The sequence below is a fragment of the Dicentrarchus labrax genome, unplaced genomic scaffold (genome assembly GCF_905237075.1).
Source record: "Dicentrarchus labrax unplaced genomic scaffold, dlabrax2021, whole genome shotgun sequence".
Taxonomy (NCBI): domain Eukaryota; kingdom Metazoa; phylum Chordata; class Actinopteri; family Moronidae; genus Dicentrarchus; species Dicentrarchus labrax.
Genome location: NW_026136720.1, coordinates 17161694 through 17187009, shown reverse-complemented (window position 1 = coordinate 17187009; position 25316 = coordinate 17161694). Strand labels below are relative to the sequence as shown.

The following is a 25316-nucleotide window of genomic DNA, read 5'->3' as shown; positions in this document are numbered from 1 at the left end:
TAAAGTTCCAGTGCGTAACATTTAGGAGGATCTAATATTATATTCATAGGTATGTTTTAATTAATGTATAATCACCTGAATATAAGAATCGTTGTGTTTTTCGTTATCTTTAAATGAGACATTTTTATCTACAGATGCAGCGGGTTGCCTTCTGTGGAGTCCGCCATGTTGAACCACCATGTTTCTACATTAGCCCAGAACAGACAAACCAAACACTGGCTCCAAATGGGGTATTTTGTGTTTTTTATTGTTTCTCCTTCGCACTTCTCGTTCTCATACTCAGGTTGTTAAACACAGACAAGAGTGATGTTCAGTTAGTTGCAATCTGCAACTTCACCACTAGATACCACTGAATCCTACACACTGGTCCTGTAAGTGTGGTAAGTTACATTTCAGCACTAGTCTCTGTGTTAGTCTACAGAAATAAACATGATCAAATCTCACGTCTTTCTGCTCCTTATTCTGGTAAAAACCAAGGAGGACTGGCATGCCTGTTAACACGTGAGTGTTTGTCTCATCTAATTTTAGGTACACCGTGTTCTGGTCGATGTAAAGAGGAAGTGAGTGTTTGCATGTATGTGTGGTTGTGTGGGTGGTGGGTAAAAACAGAAATTGTGGCAATTTACATTTGAGAGATTAAATTACTTTTACATGCTCTTTATATAGGTTGAGAATTTTTTACTGTCATGGAAACTAAGTATTGTATGGCTGTCAAGCTTTAGGTTCTAAAATGTTGACATTTTGGTGGTAAACTTGCATGTGTCTGCAAGTTTTGAACAATTAGCTTTTTTATCATCAGTTTTTTCTGCATTAAGTCGACTTCAGTTGCTTTGACCTCACATCACTTGAATGTGATAGTTTGTCAAAGCTTTAATTTTATAAATCAAATATATCAGATACTGTAAAAGCTTCCTTTCATGTTCATGCGTTCAAAAAGGATTTCTACAGTGATGGAGGCAGACATTAAAGTGTTTGCTTTACTCATGCAGCTCAGAGCATCAGCCTCTTAAATCCACTCACTGTACAAGTAAAGCCAGGAAAGTAAAGGAGAAGTGAAGCTGTGGTCTATATAGACCAGAACTGACGTGAAGTTCTTTCATTGGCCACAGAGGACACAAACTGCCCAGTGTTTATCTGTGCTTTTTGTGTTTATGCACAAGAGTGGTGTGTGTTAAACATTATGTAACTGCGACTGAGTTCACCCATGCCTTTTGAAAATACTACTCTACATGTATACGTGTTTGTGTGTGTGTGTTTGTGTGTGTGTGTGTGTTTGATTTGTTTTTACTATCTAATGAAGTACAAACATCAGCTGCAGAAAATGCAAACATGGAAAGATGGTCCTTTGTGCTCTCTGTTCTCCCAGCCTCTTGAGAAACGCAGTATTTGTAGGTTGTTGTGGTCTAAAAGCTGCTGTTTTTTCTCTCATCTCACAGGATTCATGGATTGATCAGTGGCTGATTGATTAATTGTTTGATTCTTACCTTAACTTATTGTAAATTCAAACATGAACCGTTTAGAACTGTTTTAAAGTTATTTTTTGGCCTTTTATTGCCTTTATTGATAGTGACAGCCGAAAATAGACAGGGAAGGGGGGCAGAGAGAGAGGGGATGACACGCAGCAAAGGGCCACAGGTCGGATACGAGCCCAGGCTGCTGCAGCAACTCCGTACATGGGTCGCCAGCTCTACCGACTGAGCTAACTGGGCACCCCTTAGAGCTGTTTTAAACCTGGAAAGTAAGACGACACATTCACAGGAAAAGTTAATTTAAAGCTGGTCTGATATTAATCAGCATATATCAATATTTCTGTCTCTTGGACTGATAAGCACTGGATGGATTGCCTTGAAATTTTGTACAGAAATTCATAACTCTCAGGTGAAATGTCTCAAATAGCATCATCAGGTCACAATTTGAGTTTTTCCGATATTTGCTTAATGATCATATAAGTGCTAATGTCAGCCACAGTTACACTTTATGTTTAATGCTAATTAGCAAATGTGAGCATGCTATCACTCACTAAGATGGTAAACATGCCTGCTTAACTTAACAGCATGTTAGCATTGTCATTATGGCCATGTTTGTATCCGTAGATATTGACTAGGCTTCACTAACAATAGATTAAATGAGTATGTACAATATAGTGATGCACCCACAGAAGTTAAGTAATAAGGTATTGTTCAAAATAATCTTCCCTTAATATTAAATCCATCTATCAGTCCTCTGATATACCCTCTATATATCCCTCTGTAAGAGCTTTAAACTCATTGTGTGGGTATTGAGGAAGATGGAATAAAAGAAGTAGCAAACATTGTAGCATTTAGACTTCTTCTGAAGGACATATGTCTTTCAAATTGGAAGGTGAGTGAATGAATGTAAGTTGATGTTACATAATTAAGGACACATTGCTCCTTTTGAAGGGAAAGTATTCAACACTTTTGCTGTCGGTGTGGGAGGTGTGCATATGGCTTTTGCTGGAATAACAAAACAATGCTGTGAAGCTGCAATGCAGAATGTACATTACATTAATCAGACCTACTGAAACATAAATATATAAGCATCAAATCCTTCACAGTATCACCTGTGGTGTATACACTGTATGTGGGTTTAGATACTTTTAGAAAGCAATGACTTTGTCGCTATGCAATCCTGTCCTTTCTTTGGCGGTGCTATAGTGATAGTTACCAAGGACGCATCTGAAGCTTGCAGACTACTCCAGGAGGATTGTTACATAACAGTGCTTGTTGTTTCGTGTTCTCGCTCTTCACCTTGTTGCCTGCTGATCCTGAGTGAGAGTGCGACTCATGATGGGATGTTACTTTAACAAGCCTACAGGGCCCAGGTCAAAAACACAGTGGGTGGAACTAAAAGTACAGAGACTGTCTACCTGCAATCTTTGTGTAGTCATCCTTTACCATTCACCCACCCTATCACTCATTTTAAGTTGATATGCTTTTTGGCAAACATTTGTTTAGCTACACATTCAGCAGCTACCGAGCAATATTATGATTATATTCTGATAAATGCAAGTCCTACATTCCCTCTTTTTAAAATTTCTGAGAAAAATATCTGGCTCTCTAGCTGTTAAATGCTCCACTATGTTTATCAGCTAGTCTCTGTTTGATGCTGAGCAGGTAGTGTGCAGTGGGTTTATAGGGCTTTTTCACTGAAAACAGCTGCCTGCTGAGGCCAAAAATTATGTTTTGCGTTGAGGGTAAACAAAAGCAGTAAAGTTGCAGCCGAACAGCGAAACTCGCTCTAAAGCTCCGTAAAGTAGAAGGCAGCTGCAGATTATCTGTAGGTTCATCACTTCAAGCAACGGCTTTCACAATGTCACATTTTTTTCACATTATCATTTCATAGATAAAAATATCAGTTATAGCCAAATAAAGGAATAGCTTGACTTTTTGAGTAATTCAATAATTATCTTTCTTCTACACTAAATATGATAGCTACAGACAGCAGCCAGTTATCTCAGCATGATGAATGGAAATAGGTAAGAACATGTGTGTGGAAACAACACGTTGGACTATTTCTTGACCAGGTACAATGACTTCCTGGAGTCTCTGGTGGTACAGTTAACCAAAAAGACATATTGTGTTAATCATTTAGCTTTAAAGGTGCTGCTAGGTGGATTGTATCAGCTTTGAATGGAAACAGGCTAGCTGTTTCCCTTTATTTCTAGCGTTTGTGCTAAGCTAACCTAAGCTAACTACCTGCTGGCTGTAGTTTCACGTCAAACTGACAGATATGATGAGAGGTATTAGTCGTCTTAATAAACTGTCAGCCAGAAAGTGAATAAGCATATTTCTCAAAATGTGAAAGTGTTCCTTTACTTCAGTTTAGATTCTTCAAGTACAAATGTTTTTCACCCCGAGGGCCAGCTGTCAGGATATCTTGATGTAGCTCTAAGTTCAGTGCAGACTGTGAATTAAAACTGAGCATTTGACAGTTCAGTGGGCTGGATCATGACGGCAAGATCTGGACTGAAACAGTCTCGATAGCTCATGTGTGTATGCTGGTTGTCAGAGTTACACAAACACAGAGCGCGAGAAGAATAAGGGGGGAGAACTACTGAGGGAAGAGAGGAGAGATATTTTCATTCTTAATAGCAGAGTTGTCCTCTGGTGAGGATTAGGGATCGTGGAAGGACGGTCCGGATGTTGGGTAGAGGGTGGAGGCAGGCTGCGGGATTGTGGACATCTAGAAGAGGCATTCCTTGCAATGCTGCAGTTGTGGATTCACAGACAGCGGTAAGTGTGCATTAAAGTGAAAGAGAGCAGGGGAGGAGGAGAGAGTAGAAGCAGGTGCACACAGAGCCGTAGGAGGATGCTGGATGGCTGACAGCAGCATCAAAGTGTGGATGTTGTTGTAGTGATGATGAGAAGGGGTGATACTGGGGTGAGAGGTTGGTGTGACTATGCCCTCACAGCCACTTCCTTTGGCATCCTCAGGATGGACGGATGAAAGGAGGAAAGAGAGCGACTCATCTTGTGGTCAACTCACCATATATGAACGGATACTGGGAAAGGAAGCATGTGCTGGGTGATGCAGGCTGTGTTATGCATGTGAGTAAGTGTACTATGCCTGTGCTCTTTGATGGAGGCACAGTTATTCCATTTCCCGTCACATCAGAGGAATGCAGGGTGAGATTCCTGCTATGTGAGTCGTGCCCTCTCACCTGCCATCATCATACAGATACTATTTCAACCTTCCATTTCCTCCTCGGCCGGGAAATTCCCCAGTTTTACTCAGGGAGGAAGTTACATAGTTTGCATGAGCTGCGTTCTGGTCATAATTGGATATTTCAAGTTACAAACCTATGTTCCTATTTCCTCTACACACAATTTATTTTGCTTATTTGAAGGAGTTCAGGAGTTTATTCCAGTCAGTAAATGAGGGTGGTGTTTTCACTTCATTTTAGAGTACCGACGTATAAGCATGGACGAAATAAATCTGGAGTATTATGTGGGTGTAAATGGAGTAATTGCTTGTTTGCACTTACGAGAGCAAGGATGCTTTGTCATGCTGGGTCTGTAATGTGTGTGTGTGTGTGTGTGTGAGAGAGAGAGAGAGAGAGAGAGGAGGGAGCTGCTACTTTAAATTTTTATTTCCTGTTTGGTTAATTATCTTCTAAAGCTTGTGAAACATTCACATCCTTATAACTTACTGTAAATATAGTTATTAATACAATGCATCTGTGTCTATCTAAGTGCGTGTGTGTGTGTGTGTGTGTGAGCCTGTGATGACTCAGTTACAACAATGACGCTGGCAGAGCAGTGGATGAATAGCTCACACTGACTGTAAAAAGCAGAGAGAAAGAGAGAGAGAAAGAGAAAGAGAGAGAGAGAGAGAGAGAGAGGGCTGTGCTCTCCCTGGAATCTCCATCTCATAACTCCTCTCCTGCTCAGTGCGTTCACACACTCACAAACACACACTCATACAGAGAGGAGACAGCCCTGAGGACTTCAGCACCTACAGTATAATACAGCACTCTTCAGTACAGTACAGGACGGGTCTGGCTTTCAGTCGGAGCTGCAAGTGTGAAGATTTCTCCAGGGAGGAAATAATGTGGTAGGTGACCGATCATTTGCAACAGGTTAGTGTTTTATCACCGCACTTGTGTATGTGTTCATTTCACTTGGTTATTCCATGTTAGAAAGACAGAGATGCTGTTTTAATTAGACTGCTTTCGCAACTTGTGTTAAATTGCATACATTTATGGGGTGTTACGGAAAGTGATGTGGCTGTTTCACTTTCAGTGTACTTCTGAACCACAGCCAGTCACCTGTAGCCATGTCGAGTGACGGATTTCTGTCATGTCTTGATAAAAGTTTCTGTCAAAGCTTGTTTGTAAAATGTATTTTTACGTGAGTATTATTTACTGGAAAAGTAAACCACTCTGCCATAGACAAGATGAACTAGTTTGTGCTGATGGAGGACATTAATCAACAATCTTTCCAGGAGGACATCCAGCAGTGATAAAAGCATCAGATTCAGTCCTCCTGTGCAGCCCTCTTTCTCTCTGCCTGTGCTGTAAATGTGATGAGTCTGTGAGATTGATTTTCATGGCTCAACATTCTTCCTTTATACTAAATGATCTTGGATATATGTGTGTGTCCATACAGCACTTCCTGTCTTTATTTTGCTCTCTTGCTCTCATACCTAAATGTTGCATTATGTGAGTGCCAGATGACCACACCTGGATCCTGTCCTACATTGGTGCGGGTAAATATAGATACACAACACACTCCCTGCAAACCTCATTCTGTCATTTAAATCCTTTCGTGTGATGAAGTCTTCTTTTGTCTGCACAGTCACTGATCTTAGGCAAGGCGATAAAGGTCCAGGCTAATTAACGACAGACTGGCAAGTCTGTAAAATCCCCTGGTAACTCATACTGCAGCATGAAATACAGTGACATTTATTTCCCCATTTTGACAAAAGTATTTCAAGTCTTTTGCGCTCGTCGGCAGTACATACAGTATGTTGTCATATACAGGAGACTGTCTGCCGGTGTTTGTGTTAGCTGCTTCTTCAAAATGAAAAGCACAGGAAATAATTTTTATGACTCATCTGTCACATGGTTGATTGTTGCTTGAAGCAAAGGAGGAGTTGCTGTCTTGGCACATGATGCTCATCTCATTTTAAGTGTTGACATCATAGATGGTATATGTACATGGAGATTGATCTTCAGTTCAGTGTCCTGTAGTTTAAGAAAGTTGGGGATGGGTTTCCTCCATCTGGTCGAATGTCTAGAGCCTTACTGGGTTTCTTATCCTTATCCCGTCCTGTAGATTCCTATCAAACCTCTCTTGAAGCAACAGTTAGTGATCTGTCCATTTAATATATAGAGCCAACAGTCGGTTAGCTTAGCTAAGCATAAATACTGGAAACTCCATCCAAACACAACAAAATCCACCAACCAGCACCTCTTAAGCTCACTAAAACCACAACTTTGGGTGTGTATAGATTAAACAAACATATATAACATACATCCAGTCTCAGCTAAGATGGATTTCATTTTTGTGTCATGCACAGAGAGTGTCCAGCCATCGCGGGTTTACAAGACACCACAAATACAGTCGCAGCGGTCCAACATTTAATTTCATTCTAAAATTACAGATTATTATACAGCTTGGTTTAAAACAAAATATTCTGCCTTCTCTTCCAAACTTGACATATAAAATTTGCTACAAAAAAAGGTTTCCATCCTAAAGCACAAAGAAATCCTCATAAATGAAAGACATTTTATTAAAAAGAACATCCCTTATGTCTCCGTCTCATTCTCAGTTTCACCTAAATCACACAACAAACAAAGTCTGTTCTCCTCTGGAGTGGCATTACATCTCCCCGTCTCTAAGGTAACTGGCTGTTGGCCTCATATTTAACGGACAGATATGAGAGCGATAACAAACTTCTTATATAACTCACAGCAAGGAAGCAAATCAGTGCAAATAATTTCCTAAAAATACTGAACTACTCCATCAACCTAGACTTCTTTGATGATGCTAATATGTGACTGTGTGTCACATGAGCAAATATCATCTGAGAATGATCCACCAGTAATTCCTCTCCTTTTTATCAAAGTAAAAGTGCTGTTTTTGAGGGTAAATGCTTCAAATAATCAGTTTCAATCACCCCAAGGTGTGGCTGATTCATGTTCCCCTCACCTGCTGAACGTCAAACTGATCCAATTTATCAGTCAATACTTCAGGAACCTAAATGTCAATTCTGCTTCGCTTGGGTCAACAAGCCTCCGTTCATGTCATGATGAATAGGAAACCTTTCTACTAGATTCACTTCCTTCCCCCATCTCTCTTCCTCACGAGCACATGATTGCCCACATTCATGGGGTTATACCCTCCGCCATTAAGGATAATTGCTCTGGTTGCCCTAGGTGTGAACTCACTTAAGTAGGATGAGGAGCGTTCAGTCTGATACAAAGATGAAGCTGCAACGAGAGACACGCACCACCTCGAGGAAGAGCTCAGGGGAACGATACATTACAACCATTATATCCTCCTCCTCCTCCTCCTCCTCCTCCATGAAGCAGAGTCTCTTGACTTCTTGGGTGCTTGATGACTCCAGACAAAAATATAGTGATGAGAGTCAAATTGATGACTACGGTTTCTTTGGATGCCTCCCTGGGTCTCACTCATTTAGCTTTGGCTCAGTCATCATCCCATGTAGTTGATGCAGAGCGCTTACTATCAAACCCAGAGGAGGGTAGAATTTAATTTCCTTTCTCTTAACTCATCCAGGGCGGTTTTTGTGTGATGTCGCAACATTGCAGTTAGACAAATCTTTTCCTTGAATGGAAACATGTATTATCCTTTATCTTTTTTGTCTGTGCATGATGTATTTATATTTATTTAGATGAGATTTGGCCTGTGAATGTGGTAGAAAGGAAGTGGAAGAGGAGGTGTTATAAACAGTGTGTCATATGATAAACCTTCAGCCCTTCAGCTCCTGTTCAAATGAAGCCATCTGGGAACAAACATGAGTCATAGATCCTATGGTGGATTATACCCGCTAGACCTGATACCTTTATTGCACATCTAATATCAACAGTCTCACAGTCAGCTCAGACCTGATTATTCAACCGTAATGCATGTATTTATACACTCGTCGTTTCTCTTCCAGTCCACTTGCCGCTCTGTCTTTGCTATATTGTTCTGTTTTCGCAGTAATTAATATCATGCAAGCAACATCACAACACCCTTTTTAACCAGTTTTTAACCTGCAGACAACCTGAAAGGAGGAGTGTCCTTGTAAGATGATGACTGATTCTGCCTGCTTATGAGAGGGGCAGCGGTGAGACGTCCAGCTTCTGCAGTAACTCATACTCAGTTTGTCCTTTTCACCAGCACCTTCCTCCTCTAAGGTTCACTGTATGGGTAGATGCTGCTGGCTCTAGATACGTTTCCTGGTTCTCCTTTGCACTTCAAAGAGGAGGGTGAAGTGAGGGAGTTACAATCTGCAACCAAACTGCTAGATGCCACTAAATCCTACACACTGGACCTTTCGAGAAACAGTTTGACATTTTTAGAAACACGCTGTTTGCTTTTTTGAGTTAGAGCTAAGATTGACATCACTCATCACTACTTCTGTCTGTTAAATATGAAGCCACAGCCAGCAACCTTAGAGTGGATGCCTGGTTCTGTCAAAAGGTAATCCCCCTTCCAGCACCTCTAAAGCTCATTAATTTACACGTTATATCTCTTTGTTTAATAGTAAAAAAACCCAAAGTTTTAAAATAACATGTTGTGCTTGTAGTGAGCTTTAGAGGAGCTGGTGTATATTGTTACATTTGCACAGACCCAGGCTTGCTGCATCCCCCATCATCTGCCATTTAGCTTAGCTTAGCATAAAGACTGGAAGTAGGGGGAAACTGCTAGCCTGGTTCTATTGAAAGGTACCTACCAGCACAAAGCCTAAAGCTTAATAATTAACATTTGTTTGTTTAATCTGTACAGAAATTAAATTGTAAAAATTACAAGTCATGATTTATATATTTCTGGGTACAGTGACACATCCACCCATAAAACCACAACTTGTCATTTTTACTCTTTAGTTTTTGTACAAATTAAAAAAATAAGTAGTAGTGTATTAATCAGTGAATGTAAGAGAACTGGCTGGCGATTTTTTTTTACCTTCAGAGAGAGTCAGGCGAGTCGTTTCCCCCTCATTCCTATCTTAATGCTAAACTAAGATAACCTGCTGCTGGCTGTAACTTAATATAGCAAACAGGCATGAGAGTAGAACCAATCCTCTCATCTAATTTTAACCAAGAAAGCGAATACGCATATTTCCCAAACTGTCAAACTATTCCTTTAAAACACCCTCACCAATCCTTTAAATGACATCTTGATCAAAAAATAACTTTTTTTCTCCAGACGTATTCTGATGTAGTCTGAAACCTGATATAAGTGGTGGACTGGTGGTGCTGTATGCTGATCCAAGTTGGTGTCTCTACAAAAATATCCCCTTCTTCCATCACTGATTTGGCTTTGGCTTTCAGTGTAACCACACCCTCTGCTGTTCATTTGTAGAACTGGCTGCAGTGAGGGGAGCAAACACAGGACAGCTTCCCTCTTCAAACAACACATTTGACCTACATATGCACCCAATTAGCAACAGGAGGCTCACCCGTCCATATTACACTATATCAAAGACCTCTTTTTCTGTATGCCAACATGTCTTGTATTGCATGTTTCAAGCGTAACGGACTGTGAATCCGAAGACTTGTTGAGTTGACTGCACTCAGAAACTGATTTCATTTGGTGGCGTAGATGTTTGTACGCTGTCTCTAGCACCATATGAAATCAGTGTTCTGGGAGGTGGACTATCAGCATGTACAGACGTTGTACAATGAATAAACTGAAATTTGAGATGTTCTTGTAATGCCAAAAAAGTAGGTCACATTTGTATAAATTACTGTACTTGCTGCTTCATCCATTCACTAACTGGTCGCAGCTGCTGTCCTGCTTCTTGTTAAATCTTTTTTTTTCCCCCCCTTTCTGCGTCTCCTTTCAAACATACCTTTATCATGAAATAGTTTGGTTTTTTAATGCATTTTGGATATTTATGCTAAAGTATGTAACTTTTCCTAAATAGTGGCTTAACTGGCAATAAAGAGATACATGTAAATGCATTGATGTCCTTTATTCAACAATATCTGTCTATAGTTTGTTAACATTAACATTAGCCACCATAGGTTACAGGTCATAGCAGACCAAGTGAGGCTGTAGCAGCTGGTAGTGGAGTATACTGAACTGAGATTCACAGCATTGGATTGCCTTTGAATTCAACTTTTCATTTGTAAGAGGAAGAACACTGTTTTTCTTACTTTAAATAGTCTTACTTTAAAGGCTCATTCTCTGATTGAAGTCTGGTACTAGCATTCTTTTCATCCCCCATCATTACAGTTTTCTCTGTATAGTATTTTTTCTTTCTACCGATTATGAAATGTACTATTAAGATTTTATCAAAAAGTGACAGATACTTTATACAGTTTTGAGGAAATTAAAGGTTGCTATACATACACCTGTATTTTGTGGTATCAAAAGTGTGAACTGATATGAAGATGTTTGTTGTGTCCTTTATAAATGTCACAGCACCAGATAAAATATCAATAAAGTGCTTCAGTGCAGCTACCTTACATGTCCTTGGTCTCCTTTGTTAAATGGAGATGTGACAGCGCTCTTGACTTCCTGTGTGGGTTATCTTTTCCTTTTAGGAGAAAAGAAGGAAGCAGGAATATCACCTGCTGCTCCTCATCTATATAAACTGATTGATTCAGTCAGTTTCTGTCTCTCCCTGAGCATATGATATAAGATTTGTTGTCTGGGTTAGGTTTTTCTTTGTGTTCATTTTCTTTATATTTTGTTAAATAAATCTTTAGTTGATGGTAGTGTTGTCCTTTCCTCTTTGTCCCTTTAGCTCTACGTTTTCTGGTTTCAGCAGAAATTAAAAGGGCTGGATTTGATCTATCTGTCTTTTTATTGGTTTGACTTAATATTTGCATTCATTATGGAGGAGACCCCATATGCATTGTGCATGAATTTACATTCACATAGCAACATTAAATTAAATGTCAAAATAAATCCTGTGAATAATAAAAAATACATACAGGAGAATCAAAGATAATTACATTGATGTGCTATGAGTCAAAACTTTTAAATGAAAGTTAATAGCAGTTTATTATAAATAATTTCCAACCTCTGTTTGAACCCATCTATTATCCAAATTATAGCTTAAACTACTCTTTACCCCTCCCACCCATCCGTCCTTTTGACCCCCTTACCAGCAACTTGAGTTCTTAGTTCTTTTAAGCTATAAAATTATAAATAGTTATTATTTGGGGGTTTTCTTGCATTTATTTTTCTTCCCTTAAATATTGATCCACCTGAAAGTTCCTTATTGGCCTTGGAAACAGTGGTTGACAATACAATCTCACCACAAAGTCAATTTAGTAGCTGTCTTGGAGCTTTTGCACCAATCTCCCTAAAGATAGAGATTGAGATCTCATGGAACTGTAGATGTATGAAGGTCCAGTAAATGTCTTCTTGTCCATACAGAGCAACTTTAAAATGGCCTCTCCGCCCTGACTTTATGACTACTCCCTACAGCAGTGATGTCAGGCACCTTCATGTGACCTTCAGGTATGTTGATTTAAGTGGAATGGATGGCCCCATTGTGATGATGATGTGCTCTTGAAGGACTGAGCTATAGGGTCCACGGAGCTCATCAAGTCCTGTGTGACTGATGTTTGGGTCGTCCTTTAGGGGACGTTCAAACAGGCTCACGGAGTAGCTATATAGTCTAATCCTGATCCTCCATAGAGGTAAGAAAAGGGTTTATTGCATATTACCAGTCATACCTCAATGTTATATATTATTTTGGTGTAAACCAAGAAATGTGGTGGTCATCGCCATCATAGTTATATCCAGTATTTTACATTTTACAGGCATTGCCTTTATTCTTAAATGAAAGTCGACAAGATACAGTGAAACAAAGACAACACAGCTCAACAAAAGTGAGCAAACATAAAGCTGCGATGTACAAGCAGGTATGAAAATAGATATATATAAACAACATTTAGGCAACAAACACATAGTTATATACAGGCCCACGGTTACTGTATATTATTTAAACAGGGTTGTTGTTATTGTGCTGTAGGCCTCCAAGTTGTGTAAGAGTGTATAGCAGAGCAAAGATGACAGGAATAAATGAATCTGTATATAGAGGTGGTATGTGCATTTATTGGTTGATACAGTATATGTACAGTATTATATAGGTTTCACCTTGGGCCCCAGAAGCCACAATCCAGTGTGCAAGTAGTTACAAGTTAAATGCTTGGGGACACTTTTAGTCATTATTTTAGAAACTATAACCAATATGACAGTTAGGGTTGTTTTTAAAAGTTAGTTTATACTATTTTCATTCAAATGTTTCTCTGCATAGGGCTGCAACTAACCACAAACATTATTATTTTTAATATCAGTTAAATCTGTCTATTATTTTATAAAAATGTGGTCTGTGAAATGTAAGACAATAGTAAATAATAGTCACAAAACTCAAAGATATTCAATTTGAAATTATGTAGAAGCTGAAACCAGAAGAATACCTGATAAATTATTTAATTTAATTTAATTTTCTGTTCTGCTGCTGTATCAAATTGATAGTTTCAGCACTGCTGCACACGCTCTGTGTGAAAATGTAGACCTACATGTTGTTCTGGAGAAGTGGTGAGAACATAAATGTCATTGTTACATGGATAATATGACCTCTATTGTGTTATACAAATTATTTGGGGGCAAGGAAATACGACCAAGAGATTAAATTAATTTCCATCTGGGGATCAATAAATTATTTCTGATTCTGAAAATCTGATAAAACCGAATGATCAATTGAAAGTGGGACAACTTTACATATTTCTCCCCAGCTTCCACAATGAATTAATAGCATGTGTTTATAAATCATGATATTGATATTGTTCTCTGGTTAAACTCACTAAGCTACGTTCAAGGCCCTTTTAGAGAAGGCTCCCTAGCCCCTCCCACCTCATGGTATCCTAGCAGCGGAGCTCTGAGGCCTCTCCTGATTGGTCCATTTCCAAGAATCCGCCATATTCAAACTTCCGCCGTGGTTTGTGTTCTGTTGTCATCGATCTTCTCGATTTCTTTGTACACATCGGGACAGTTTTCATCCGTCCGGACTTTGTCGTTTGTTCGCTCAGCCTAAAGTAAGTAACGTCTCGATAAAACTGATTTCAAAACGAAGCCTCCTGCAAAATGGAAGAAACTGAGGAAGTTAGTGGGAGTACGGCGGGAAACAAAAAGCCTCAACTTCGTCGTATGTCATCGAGGACGTCCACCACTCGGGTCATCAGCGCTGCGGAGCCCTCTCCTCAAACACTGCGGAGAAACAACTCCAAGAAGTAAGTTTACAGAGTCAGAAATATGTGATATAATTATGTGTCATTATTTATGTAGGAGCCATGTTTGAAGTGTAAAGCGGCTTTTAGCACATTTCGAGATAACGTTACCGACTGAGACGGGCTGGTAGGCTAACTGGCAAACGATGCTTTCAAGTGCAGCTCGGAAGTCACATGTTCGCATGTTGTGGCCACAATAATGCACCACTGCATGAACAACATTAACTAAATGTATAAATGCCTGTTTCTATTTATAGATACGCAGAGAAAGAGCATGTAATCATTTATCTCAAGTTATTATTAAAAACTATTTGAAGATATGATCCATTATGGCTGCAACTACAGATTATTTTTATTTTATTATTTATAAATATATTAGTTCGTCGATTAAAATAGTGCATTTTGAGTTACTGTTTAGTCTATAAAATTAAGACAAATTGAGAAAGATATTGCTTGTATTGTTTGACTAAAACACAGCTAAGATCAGCTAAAATTTGGCATTTTTGCTTGATAATTTACTTTAAAAATATCAGTCATGTTTCTGTTTTTTGACTAATAGATTTATTAGACTAGTAATCTGAGCAGTAGACACAATGGTAGTTTAAGTTAGACGCACCAATGAGTTATACCAGCATGCTTTTAATACCTGCAGATATCATTGTATGAGTTTTATATTGTTTACACTGCTGATACAACAGTGGAGCGTACCTGTCTTAGACCTGTACTGCACCTACGGTATATTTGTTCAAGCAGGCTTGTGAAATATTAAACTGCAGATACTGTAGGGTGAAGAAAATACGGAATATTTCTGTTATCTTCACATATATTTACTACAAAGATCCAAAAATCATGTAAGAACATTTTATTCTACATAGTTATTAGCTACATTATTTTTCTGTTTACATGTTGAAAAGCTTTTTGCTTCCTACAAATCATATCTCCAATGACTTTGTTTGCAGATTCATTATTTTCTTGGATTTTCCATTTCCACTCATAATGCCGTTATTTCTAACATGACCTGAAAGCAGGATTACAAGAAGTAGATTGTGTAGCAGTGCGTTCAGCTGACCTTGGCCTTGATGGCACTCTTAGGGTCTCATTCACTGAGAAGAAGACATTGTAACTCTCCATAGCTGCACATTTTTGTCACCATAACAGACTTTTCTATCGCAGCAGAGAGCAGTCCAGCTCCTTATATGGTTTAAAATATGAACATCGCTCAGCTATTATCCACAGAGTTTGACATATTTGAAACATAACAGTGACTGGAACAAAAAATGGCAAACAAAAGGCATCTGTCATATTAACAAAGCTCAAATGCTTCATGGCCTCATCAACAAACAGTCTGTATGCAAACGTCTGTGCTTTATGTGTATGAACGCTTTACAAATCTGGGATTCATCAATATTTTCTTACCTGAATTTGTTTGAAGATGTGAACACAGCTCAATAAAAAGGCTTTAATAGACAACAATATTTAAAAAACTGGCCAAATGTATTTATAACTATGATATTAACATCCTTTCATCCTCATCATATTGTCATAATTAAAATATTTAACTAGGCCTATAAAAGTGTTCCAATCTTAGCTCACAGTGAATAAGAGAATGTCCATATTTAAATGTTTTATATTTGTTTATAGTGACTTGGCCTATAATGATTGGATATTCCCATCAGTTTCTAGTGCCATGAAATTGCACATATGTAGCCCAGGTTCCTGAGGGAAAAAATTTACTCTTTATTCTTTATTATTGGGTTCCCATTAGCTTTTTCTGGCTTTCACCTTAGAAATCATTGTTTTAAGTTCTCCAGTAGTGAAATTATTTTGAGGCTATGCTTTTCTCGTACAACAATAGCAAGGCCTGAATATATGACGTCATGTCAGTTGTTTGTGAGGCACTTCCTGAATTGCATTTGATTCATGTGAAAGGTGCTATATAAATAGGTTTGTTTGATTCACCGCTTTCTCTATGATAAGATAAGATGAGATAAGATGATCCTTTATTGATCCCCCGTAGTAGAAGACACACCTCGAGACAATTGCTAATTGTAAATAAGGCTGAATCAGAATGATTCACTAACATACGCATGTCTTCAAAAGAAGACAAAGAAACATCCTCAGCAGAGTATTTGTTACCACACAGTAAAAAAAACATAAGATAGGCCAATCTGTCACTCCGCAGCAAAGTAGATATAAACTTATGTAACTTTTATGTCTATATTGTGCTTGACCATTGCTTATTTGTCTCATTTCCTTTAGACCTCCACTGCAGAGAGGAAGCTCCTTCACCTTTCTCACTCCTGGGACCCCGTGGGACTTCAGTCTAGTGAGTAAATGTTAAAAAACATAACACCATTATGTTGGATTGCAGTGATCCCGTCCTCCCACCTATGATCTGTTCAAAGAAAAGCATGACCATACATTATTCATATGTCCTACATGTATCACTAGTAATAATTCCACACTGTAATGAGTATTTTGGGGTTCTGTTTCTTACATTTATTGTATGTTTGCTGGAAATGTGTTGTTTGAAATTTAACGAGAATGTGAAAGTAACCAGTTTGTATTCTTGTGGTGCTGCAGAAGAGGAAGCGCAAAGAGAAGGAGGATGACACAGTCAGCCTGTCCAGCTTCGACCTCAAGGTGAGAGTCAGGGCAGCTTCATGTGTGTTGGATGCAAGTCCAGTGTTGCACCCTTGAACGTGTCCTCATCGCAACAAACTTTAATCCTTCTGCATGACTCAGGTACACGTCAAAGACAGACATGAGTGCTCTTGTGTGTTATGAGCTCAGGATAATCCCGCTATCCCTTCTGGCACAAGTGTCTATCTGAGGAAATGATAATGTGGGAAGAAAACCTGAGCCACACTGTCCCTCAGCCCGATCACAGTCTCTGTGAAGTGTTTTTTTTACACTTTTTACACAATATCACCAACTTGTGATTCCATTTTGATAGTATCACAATAAACTTTAATAAAAACCAGCTTTAATATTTGAGAACAGAATGAAACAATGGCACTTTTTAGGGTTCTCACACTTCCTTATACTATATCAAGTATTATATTGTAAGTAAAAAAAGAAAGTAGATGTGACAGAAATGGGAAATATCTAATTTCTTCAGCTGTGTTAAAGGTCAAGTGTGTAACATTTAGTAGGATCCATTTGCAGAAATGGAAAATAATATTCATAGATATGTTTTCATTTGTGTAAAATCACCTATATGAATCTTTTTTTTTGTTACCTTAGAATGAGCCTTTATTATCAAGACGGGCATTCACATCTTCTGTGTGTTTTGCAGCCACAGTAGTTTCTCCTTTGCACTTTGCACTTGCAGACTGCAACTACAGCCTACTTGAGTTTTAAAAGTTTTATTCATTGTATTAAACAATACGGCATTATTCAAGGTGTTGTTACACCACTATTCTCCGCACCAGTGGTTCCCAACACTAGGGGTCGCCAAAGCGTCATCGGTAGTTGCAAAGCCTTCCTGATTTGTAAGAAAATATACATAGTTGGCCTATATGTCAGCATTACATGAATTTGAAATTTTTTACAGCCAAAGAGCTAATAGAACAATTAGAATTATATAAAAAGTTAATAGATATCAGGAAAACTCCTCTCTGATCAATAATCATTGGAAATAATCTGCTCAAAAATCATCCAAATCACTCATTTTACACAAACTTCCTGCAGTTATTGTGTTCACTATTATGGTTCATTGTACAGTTTATCATTTGTTCTCTGCAGTTCTGTCTATTGTTATGCACTAACTATAATATGCATTATCCATACATTATCTCAGTCAGTGGTCGTCTGTTTACTCAATGATAGAAAAGGGGTCCTTTAAGGAAAAACGTTGGTAACCACTGATCTACAACCTCTATACGAACGACGTTAACTGAAGACAGTTTATTTCCTTGATTCCCAGGAACCCAGTAATAAGCGGGTGCGACCCCTGGCCAAAGTTTCATCCCTTGTCAGCTTGATATCTCCTTCAAAGAATGGAGCAGTTCGGCGCTTTGGCCAGACCATTCAGGTAAACGTCATACTCTTGTCAGACTCACTCTACAAATTTACCAGGTAGAAATTCAAATGAGTAGAATTTGTGTTTGATTTCTTCTTTTTCTTCTTCTTCTTAGTCAATGTCATTACGTGGCGATAGTAAGTCACCAGGGATGTCCCTCAAAGCAAGCAGCAGGACTGCAGGTCCCACTCCCACTAAACGCAGAAACAGCACGCTGTGGTCGGAGACGTTGGACGTCCATCAGAAGAGCACATTCTCCACCAAAGAGATCAAGAGACAAGAGGTTCTGCAGTTTCAGCCCTTTTACAGTCCAGATTGCCGCCATCTTAGAAGATCACAGAGCAGAAACATTAACTCTGGTTTCTCTTGTGTTTCTTCTCCAGGCAATTTATGAGCTTTACAGGGGAGAGCAGGATCTCATCGAGGATCTCCAACTTGCACGAAAGGTTTGAACATTTTTCTTTAATAAGAAATCAAAACATATATTGTTTATATATTGCCTTTGTGCTCACACTGTTGGTTTTTCATACGTTTAGGCATACCATGATCCGATGCTGAAACTCTCCATCATAACAGAGGAAGAACTAGCTCACATTTTTGGGGATCTGGATGCATACATTCCCTTACATGAGGGTAAGTTAGCTCTTACCATTCTCGGACTGAACTGCATTAATCGATTACTTTACTTGCTAACAAGTGTTTCTGACCGTGTGTGTGTATGTGTTTTTCTATCTACAGATTTATTGATGAAACTGACAGAGGGAACTAACCCAGATGGAACGGTAGCTCAGATTGGACAGATAGTTATAGACTGGGTACGTATTGTATCACACTTACTTACATATATGTCTATTTACGTATACTGTATGTTGATTTTTTTTTACCTTACTCCCATTATCTGAAAATATAATCAATCTCAGCATGTAAAAAGATTGTAATTGTTGTATTTTCTCAGCTTCCTGGTCTGAACGCTTACAAAAACTACTGCAGCAATCAGCTTGCAGCCAAAGCCCTGCTGGACCAGAAAAAGCAGGACAGGCGGGTGCAGGACTTCCTGCAGCGCTGCCTGGAGTCGCCCTTCAGCAGGAAGCTGGACCTCTGGAGCTTCCTGGATATCCCACGGTCACGTCTGGTGAAATACCCACTGCTGCTGCGAGAGATCCTCAGACACACTCCTCTTGATCATCCAGACGTTCCAAGTCTGGAGAGAGCTGTATGTTATCCACATTACCTACTTTTGCAATCTCAGACAGTGTTGTAGCTTTTATTAAGAGGTTTTTTTCTTTTTTAAAAAATATTTTTATTGAATTTTAAACAAATAAAATATTCAGATGTTTGTAGTGTACAACAGATTTACAAAAAAATAAAAATAAACCTTTTATGTTCATACATTACACACAAATATGTAGACAGACAGATACGGTAAAGAAGCACGTCATACAATGTCGAAAATTAACGAAAAGTCCCATAAAATGAGGGGGTTTAGAAAATTAAACGTATACAGGCTGTATTACTACAGACTGCAGAAAATCAACATAAAGATAAAAGACTAAATGAGAGAGAGGGAATAAGTCTTTAGTATTTCAAGAAAGGTCCCCACACACTGTTTGAAACTTGTTTGAGTTACAAACTGAATCTTCTCCAGTGGTGCCAAAAAAGGGCTACCAGGGGATTATGGTTTTGGAAAAGTCTTTTCAGTATTTTTCCAGGCGATATACAGAAAATATGGGAGGCCGTAGCTGTTGAATCTGATAAATAACACTGCTTTTATTTCACTGATTATTTAATCTTGTGTATTTTGCCAAACAGCACAACTCATAAGTCTTTCTTTAATTATCCAGATCACTATAATCCAGGAAATTCTGTCTGATATCAATATGAGAAAAGGGGAGTCTGAGTGCCAGTATTACATAGACAAACTGGAGTATCTGGACGATAAGCAGCGGGACCCTCTCATAGACAACTGTAAGACCCTACTTTGTCACGGAGAGCTGCGGAACAAGAGTGGCTCGGTAAGAATTAGTCTCCTTATTATTACCTTCCACATGCAATAAGTTCATTATCTGCATGCTGTCTTGTATTCAAATAAGTTTAATTCTTTACCAACTGTGTTACTTCACAGAGGCTGCATGTGTTCCTCTTCTCCGAGCTCTTGGTTCTGACCCGACCGGTGACCCGGAACGACAGGAGCTGCTTCCAGGTGTATCGACAGCCCATCCCAGTTCAGGACTTGGTTCTAGAGGACCTGCTGGATGGAGAGATCCGCATGGGGGGATCCTTCAGAGGGGCTTTCACCAATGGAGAGAAAGGTGGGTTGGGTTGGGTTGCAGTCCATCTGCTGGCAGACGGTCGCAGTGGCTCATTTGTGAGGAGGCATTTTCTCTTTGTGTCCCCCATTAATAGGAATGACCATTAATATTAAGTGTTTGATTGTTTTATTTATCAGGCTAAGATGTCTGATTTCATCTTCTCATATGTGAGGATTTGTTGCTTTTCTCTCTTTTATATAATTTATATTTGGCTCTGGGTTTGACTTTTTAGAGAATAAAGGATTAATAAAAATATTATTCACAGATTATTCTTTAAAGGTTCACATTAAGCGTGTTTAATCATTTGAGTTATACAGTGATGTAGGGATCAGAAAGGTAAACAGAGTATCTTTCCTGCATAAGGAAACCTTTATGGATGCATTCATCGTTGTTTCCATGGACACAGTGAATAAACAAGGCTGCACAGACTCCGTAGTAGCATACAGAGTGAGAATGTAACATACATGTTAACAGCATAATAATAATATCATCATCATCATCTAGCTGTTTTTACTCAGATGTGAAATATGGTCTGAAAAATCTTCAGAAAAGAGAAAATTTGAGTCTCCTCGATCCTGTCCCCATATATAAATATGGTTTTAATATTGCTTGTTGTTGACATTGTTGTCAAGGCGAACCATGTACAGAGCACCTGATAATTTGCTATCAGCTCCTGAATCCAGAAAGAGAATATGTATATAATCTCTGTAACTGTAGGTGATTAAATGTTATTTTGTCGTTCCGGACCATTGATAAAAATCCGATGCAGACTTTTGAGTAACAAGTTCCGGATTGTCATTTAATCCACTGCTATAATGAAAATATGAATTAGAGCATCTTTAAATTAAATGCACTCTGCTGAGTTCACAACTAAACTTTGCCGCCTTAGAAGATCCTGATGACCGTATATCTTTTCTTTCTGTGTCCGTTTTAGCTAAGAACGTTTTTCGAGTAAGCTCTCTGGATCCATCCCATGGTCAGTCCCACACCCTACATGTCAATGATGTCTACCACAAGCAGCAGTGGCTCAACTGCCTACGCACTGCAATGGCCCAACAACAGGGGGCTCCATCCACAGTTCAGCAGGGAGAGACTGTCAGAGCCAAGCGTCACTCCTCCACCATCTCAGCAACCATGTATGACGAGGAGACAGACGAGAACTGCCAGCCTGCCTCTGGCCCTAAACTCAGGCCTCAGACACTCTCCAAAACCAGACTGGACCGGAAGTTACAAGGCTCACTAAAGAGGAAGGAGACTGGAGTGTAGAAGTTTAACCTGACCTAATGGTTCCTAAAAGACAGACGCATGTATGCAACATGTGTCCTCTTTGGTAACGTGTCTGTCGGTGTATTTTCATACAACCACTGTTTGTTGTGCTTTTGCTTTCTTTGTAGCTGCACTGAAAAATCTTTTCCAATCATTTCCGTCCAAATGTGTCTCAAATTGTAGTCTTTAAAAAGTGTAATTAGTTTACAAAAAAGGAAAAAAAAGTGACTTAACTGTGACTCAAAATGTATGTTTACACCAGCTTATGTGTGTGGAAGTTAAGACAACTTTATACCACTTGTAGTTCATGAAATTTAGCTTCAGCGTTCATTCCAGTGTTGACACATTGAAACTTTCTTTGTTTTATTTGCTGTAATCAAAATGTCAGTGCATCTATTTGTTAGACATGTGTGCAGCTGTCCGTTGTGCTATCTGTGCCAAGATAAGGGATCAAGAAACTAAGAAATTGTGTCTGCAGGAAGCTGTTGAGTGACAAGAGTCTAAAAATATTTGAGGTTAGATGAAAGATAATGAACAGGACACGAGTAAGAACACTGACCATGGATACGATATATGAGGTAAAAAAAAAAAACTAGATGTATTCAGTGATAAGTTGTTAATAAGAAAAAATAAAACATTTAGTTTGTACTTGTTGTTTGACTGCGAGATTATGTTACAACACACCAACGTCCTCAAGGGAGGTTGTACTTTGACCCCTTAGTCACTTCCTTTTACTGTTGACAGAGCTGTTCAACAGTGTGTCGCAACATTTGTTAGGCAAACAGAAGTTGAGGGAAATTTTCCACTTTCCACAGTAAGCTCTTACAAGGGTCTTGATTGAGGTTTCCATGTCATATACTGTCTCAAAACATTAAAAACCCACTGAAAATAACTTTTACTGGTAAACTTTTTTTTTTAGTTTAGAAGCATGTTTGATGTTTTTATCTTCTAGCTTACTATCAAATGCTGATGAGTCCTTTGAGAGACCTGTTGATATATGACCTTGGTCTGCCCTCCAACCAAGCTTCTTTTTGGCCTCAAAGACTTTGAATATAAAATAATTTGCATTACTGCAATGGTAGATTTACATGTAGGTAAACTAGATAATATTCTGCTGTTATGCTTGTATTTGCCTGGTGTGTGTTTCACTGTAAAGCTGATTATAATCAATGTTTGGTGAGTCTGAGTGAAACTCTAGCCACTGGATAAGAAACAGATATATACTTATATACTATACTCAACTTGTATTACTATACTTGACATATTGCAGAAAAAAATACAGCAATAACGCCTTTGAAATCCATACAGACAACAAAATGGCAACAGAGTTTCATTAGGAAATGAGAGCACCTGATGAATCAAAAATGAAACTGCATAAAGAGGAAGTATCATTTAAAATGAATTCTCTCCTGGACTGGGACAGATGTCAGTCATTATGACTTCCTCCTGCATGAATAGCTCTGTGTAAATACATCGGCTGACTCATCTGGTTCACCAGTGTAGTTTAGGTGTGGGCATCTGGGACAAGATCATAAAGTCATAAAGTAAAAACCAACATGTCCACGGCAACCTGTGCCATTTGATGTCCTAACGCAACCACAGCTGCACGCCAAATCACCATTTTACTACAGGGGGCCTCTCGTGCAGTGTGAGCTGTTGAACCTGCAGTATTTATAGCTCATGGTGAACCACTAACACTAGCAGCTTCTCAACAACCTTGCTAAAACCAGCTTCCTAACAATTTTTTATGCTTAAGTAAGAAACTGTTGGATGTCTGTCTCCTCTGTCCCATTCATCATCGCCCCTGATTATTCTTTGTAGTAAAAGCAGCTCAACGGTTCCCCAAGGAAAAACATCTCTTACTATCCTGATGCCCTGCAAACTTAACACCTGCTTTCCCTGGAGCTGATCAGTGCAGACAGCTGATAGGGCCGCTGTTGTTCTGGTAATGATCCAATGACATCGAGCTCATTGCTTATTTTCAGCACCTTGAGAGAATGTGGCCGTTTTCATTTTCACCAATTAATCCCTCACCTTCAACCATCTTTATCACTTACACATCAATTAATTAGTCTCAAACGTAATCACTTCTATTTTCTATTTCCTTTTTGGTCCGACACTATCTTTTAAAACCATAAGAAATATACATACAAATGGTCTAGGTATAGAAATCAGGAACAATATCTTTGTAACGTGTGGATTCAGATGATAGTGACAAGTAATACATTTTATGAACTTTATACCAATTCAAGAAAACGTTGCCTCTTAGACTCAATTTGACTCATCTTTTTGTGGCTTCTTTCCATAATCTCCTGCCACACTGCTTTAAAAATATCTTTCTAGTTTACAGTTTACTGTCCTGTTTACTACTATTTGGTTAGCTTTAGAGTTAGTCTGCACAAGTCCTGCCATTGTTTCTGCTGTTGTATGTCCTGTTCTACCACTTAGCTATGGGATGATATCAGGAGTATTTTTTGATCATTTGTGCTGTATAAATAAATATAAAACTTTACCTCACTATGAAGTAATCACTGTGTTCCTAGGAACTGTTGTAACACGTTGTTGTAGTTAGGCCAGTCAAACAGGAAGTAGCGCCTAGTAACACTAACAGCTGCTGTGTTAGACTCGCTTTCAAAATACTGGAGAAACGCTTACATCCTTACAATATCCCATTCATTCATTTGTTCCAACTGCACTTTTATATGTGTAGTTTCGATCCTACAATTAACATTATTTCAATACTTGTATTTCCTCTGTCCAAACACTGGCCACTGTAATTTCTCCCTCTCGCAGTTAGAACGGGAAGGTGAGGAAATTCAGTTGTTTTTTTCAACTACAACGCTATGGCACCGAGTCCTCCACACTGGTCCTTTAATGATTTGAGCCTTTAGAAACATACTTGAATCATCCTGTGAAATCCCCACCAGAAGTTATTAACTATAGACTGTGAACTCCCCCAGATTGTGCAAATAAAAAATAAGAGGATATGACCTGATCCTTTCTGACCACCACTTCTCTTCACTCTGAGATCACATATCTGGTAAAGTGTTGCTGCTGTTCATGTAATGAACATCCCTCTCAGACATTTTTCACCCAATACCAGTTAGGCTCTGTAGCAGCAATTCTTGTTCAGACTAGTTTTTGTGAAAGGCTGCATTTATTATCTGCTCACGGGTGCGTCTCGTTGTCACTGAAGGTTGTGGCTGCACATTGCTCTCATCTTATCTTCAGTAGGTTCCTCTCTAACTAAACATATGTCTGCTTGTGATGTCGGTGCTGTGACAATCTTGATAATGACAGTAGTGATCAGAAAGTTGAAAATACTCTGTTGCACAGCAGTGCTTCTCTTCTGCAGAGCAAACCAAAGTAAACCAAACAACACAAATATATATTCCAGTGCACCCCAGGATACTAAGGTTGACACTGTTTTAATATATTAAAAACAAAATTAAAAAGTAGCAAACTACGGGTTTTGCATGTTGCTTCGTCAGATTCATGACAGTGTCAGTTCTGTGAGGCCTGTTGTTCAGCCATTAACAGATGTCCTGCAGTTTATTAACCAGGTTTCTGGCGAGGTCTCAATAACTGTAGTGTTCAGCCTCAGTTATCCCTAAGAACATTACAGTAGTAATTTGAATTTTATAGTTTACTGAGAATAATTCCTAAGTCTGTCTCTCTGAACTCAATCATATCTGTGATATACTCCACTGTCATGCATATTTTAATTAATAATGATTTCCTTTTAAAGGCATACTATGCAGTTTTCCAGTTCTGT

The 25316-nt window shown here is 38.8% G+C and overlaps 1 protein-coding gene and 1 long non-coding RNA gene across 2 annotated transcripts; both read left to right on the top strand.

The window, feature by feature from the left end:
- The first annotated feature begins 4058 nt into the window (after positions 1-4058).
- Positions 4059-11159, top strand: LOC127353383 (uncharacterized). The gene is made up of 2 exons (XR_007881280.1): positions 4059-4253; positions 4455-11159. It is a non-coding gene; the product is annotated as an uncharacterized LOC127353383 (long non-coding RNA).
- Positions 11160-13612: 2453 nt separating this feature from the next.
- LOC127353608 (neuroepithelial cell-transforming gene 1 protein) lies at positions 13613-22433 on the top strand. The gene is made up of 12 exons (XM_051382945.1): positions 13613-13945; positions 16202-16268; positions 16526-16585; positions 17871-17978; positions 18082-18249; positions 18350-18412; positions 18503-18599; positions 18705-18781; positions 18922-19179; positions 19808-19978; positions 20089-20275; positions 21210-22433. The coding sequence occupies exons 1-12, from the start codon at positions 13800-13802 to the stop codon at positions 21539-21541; spliced, it is 1734 nt and encodes a 577-aa protein (XP_051238905.1). The 5' UTR covers positions 13613-13799; the 3' UTR covers positions 21542-22433.
- The last annotated feature ends 2883 nt before the right edge of the window (positions 22434-25316 follow it).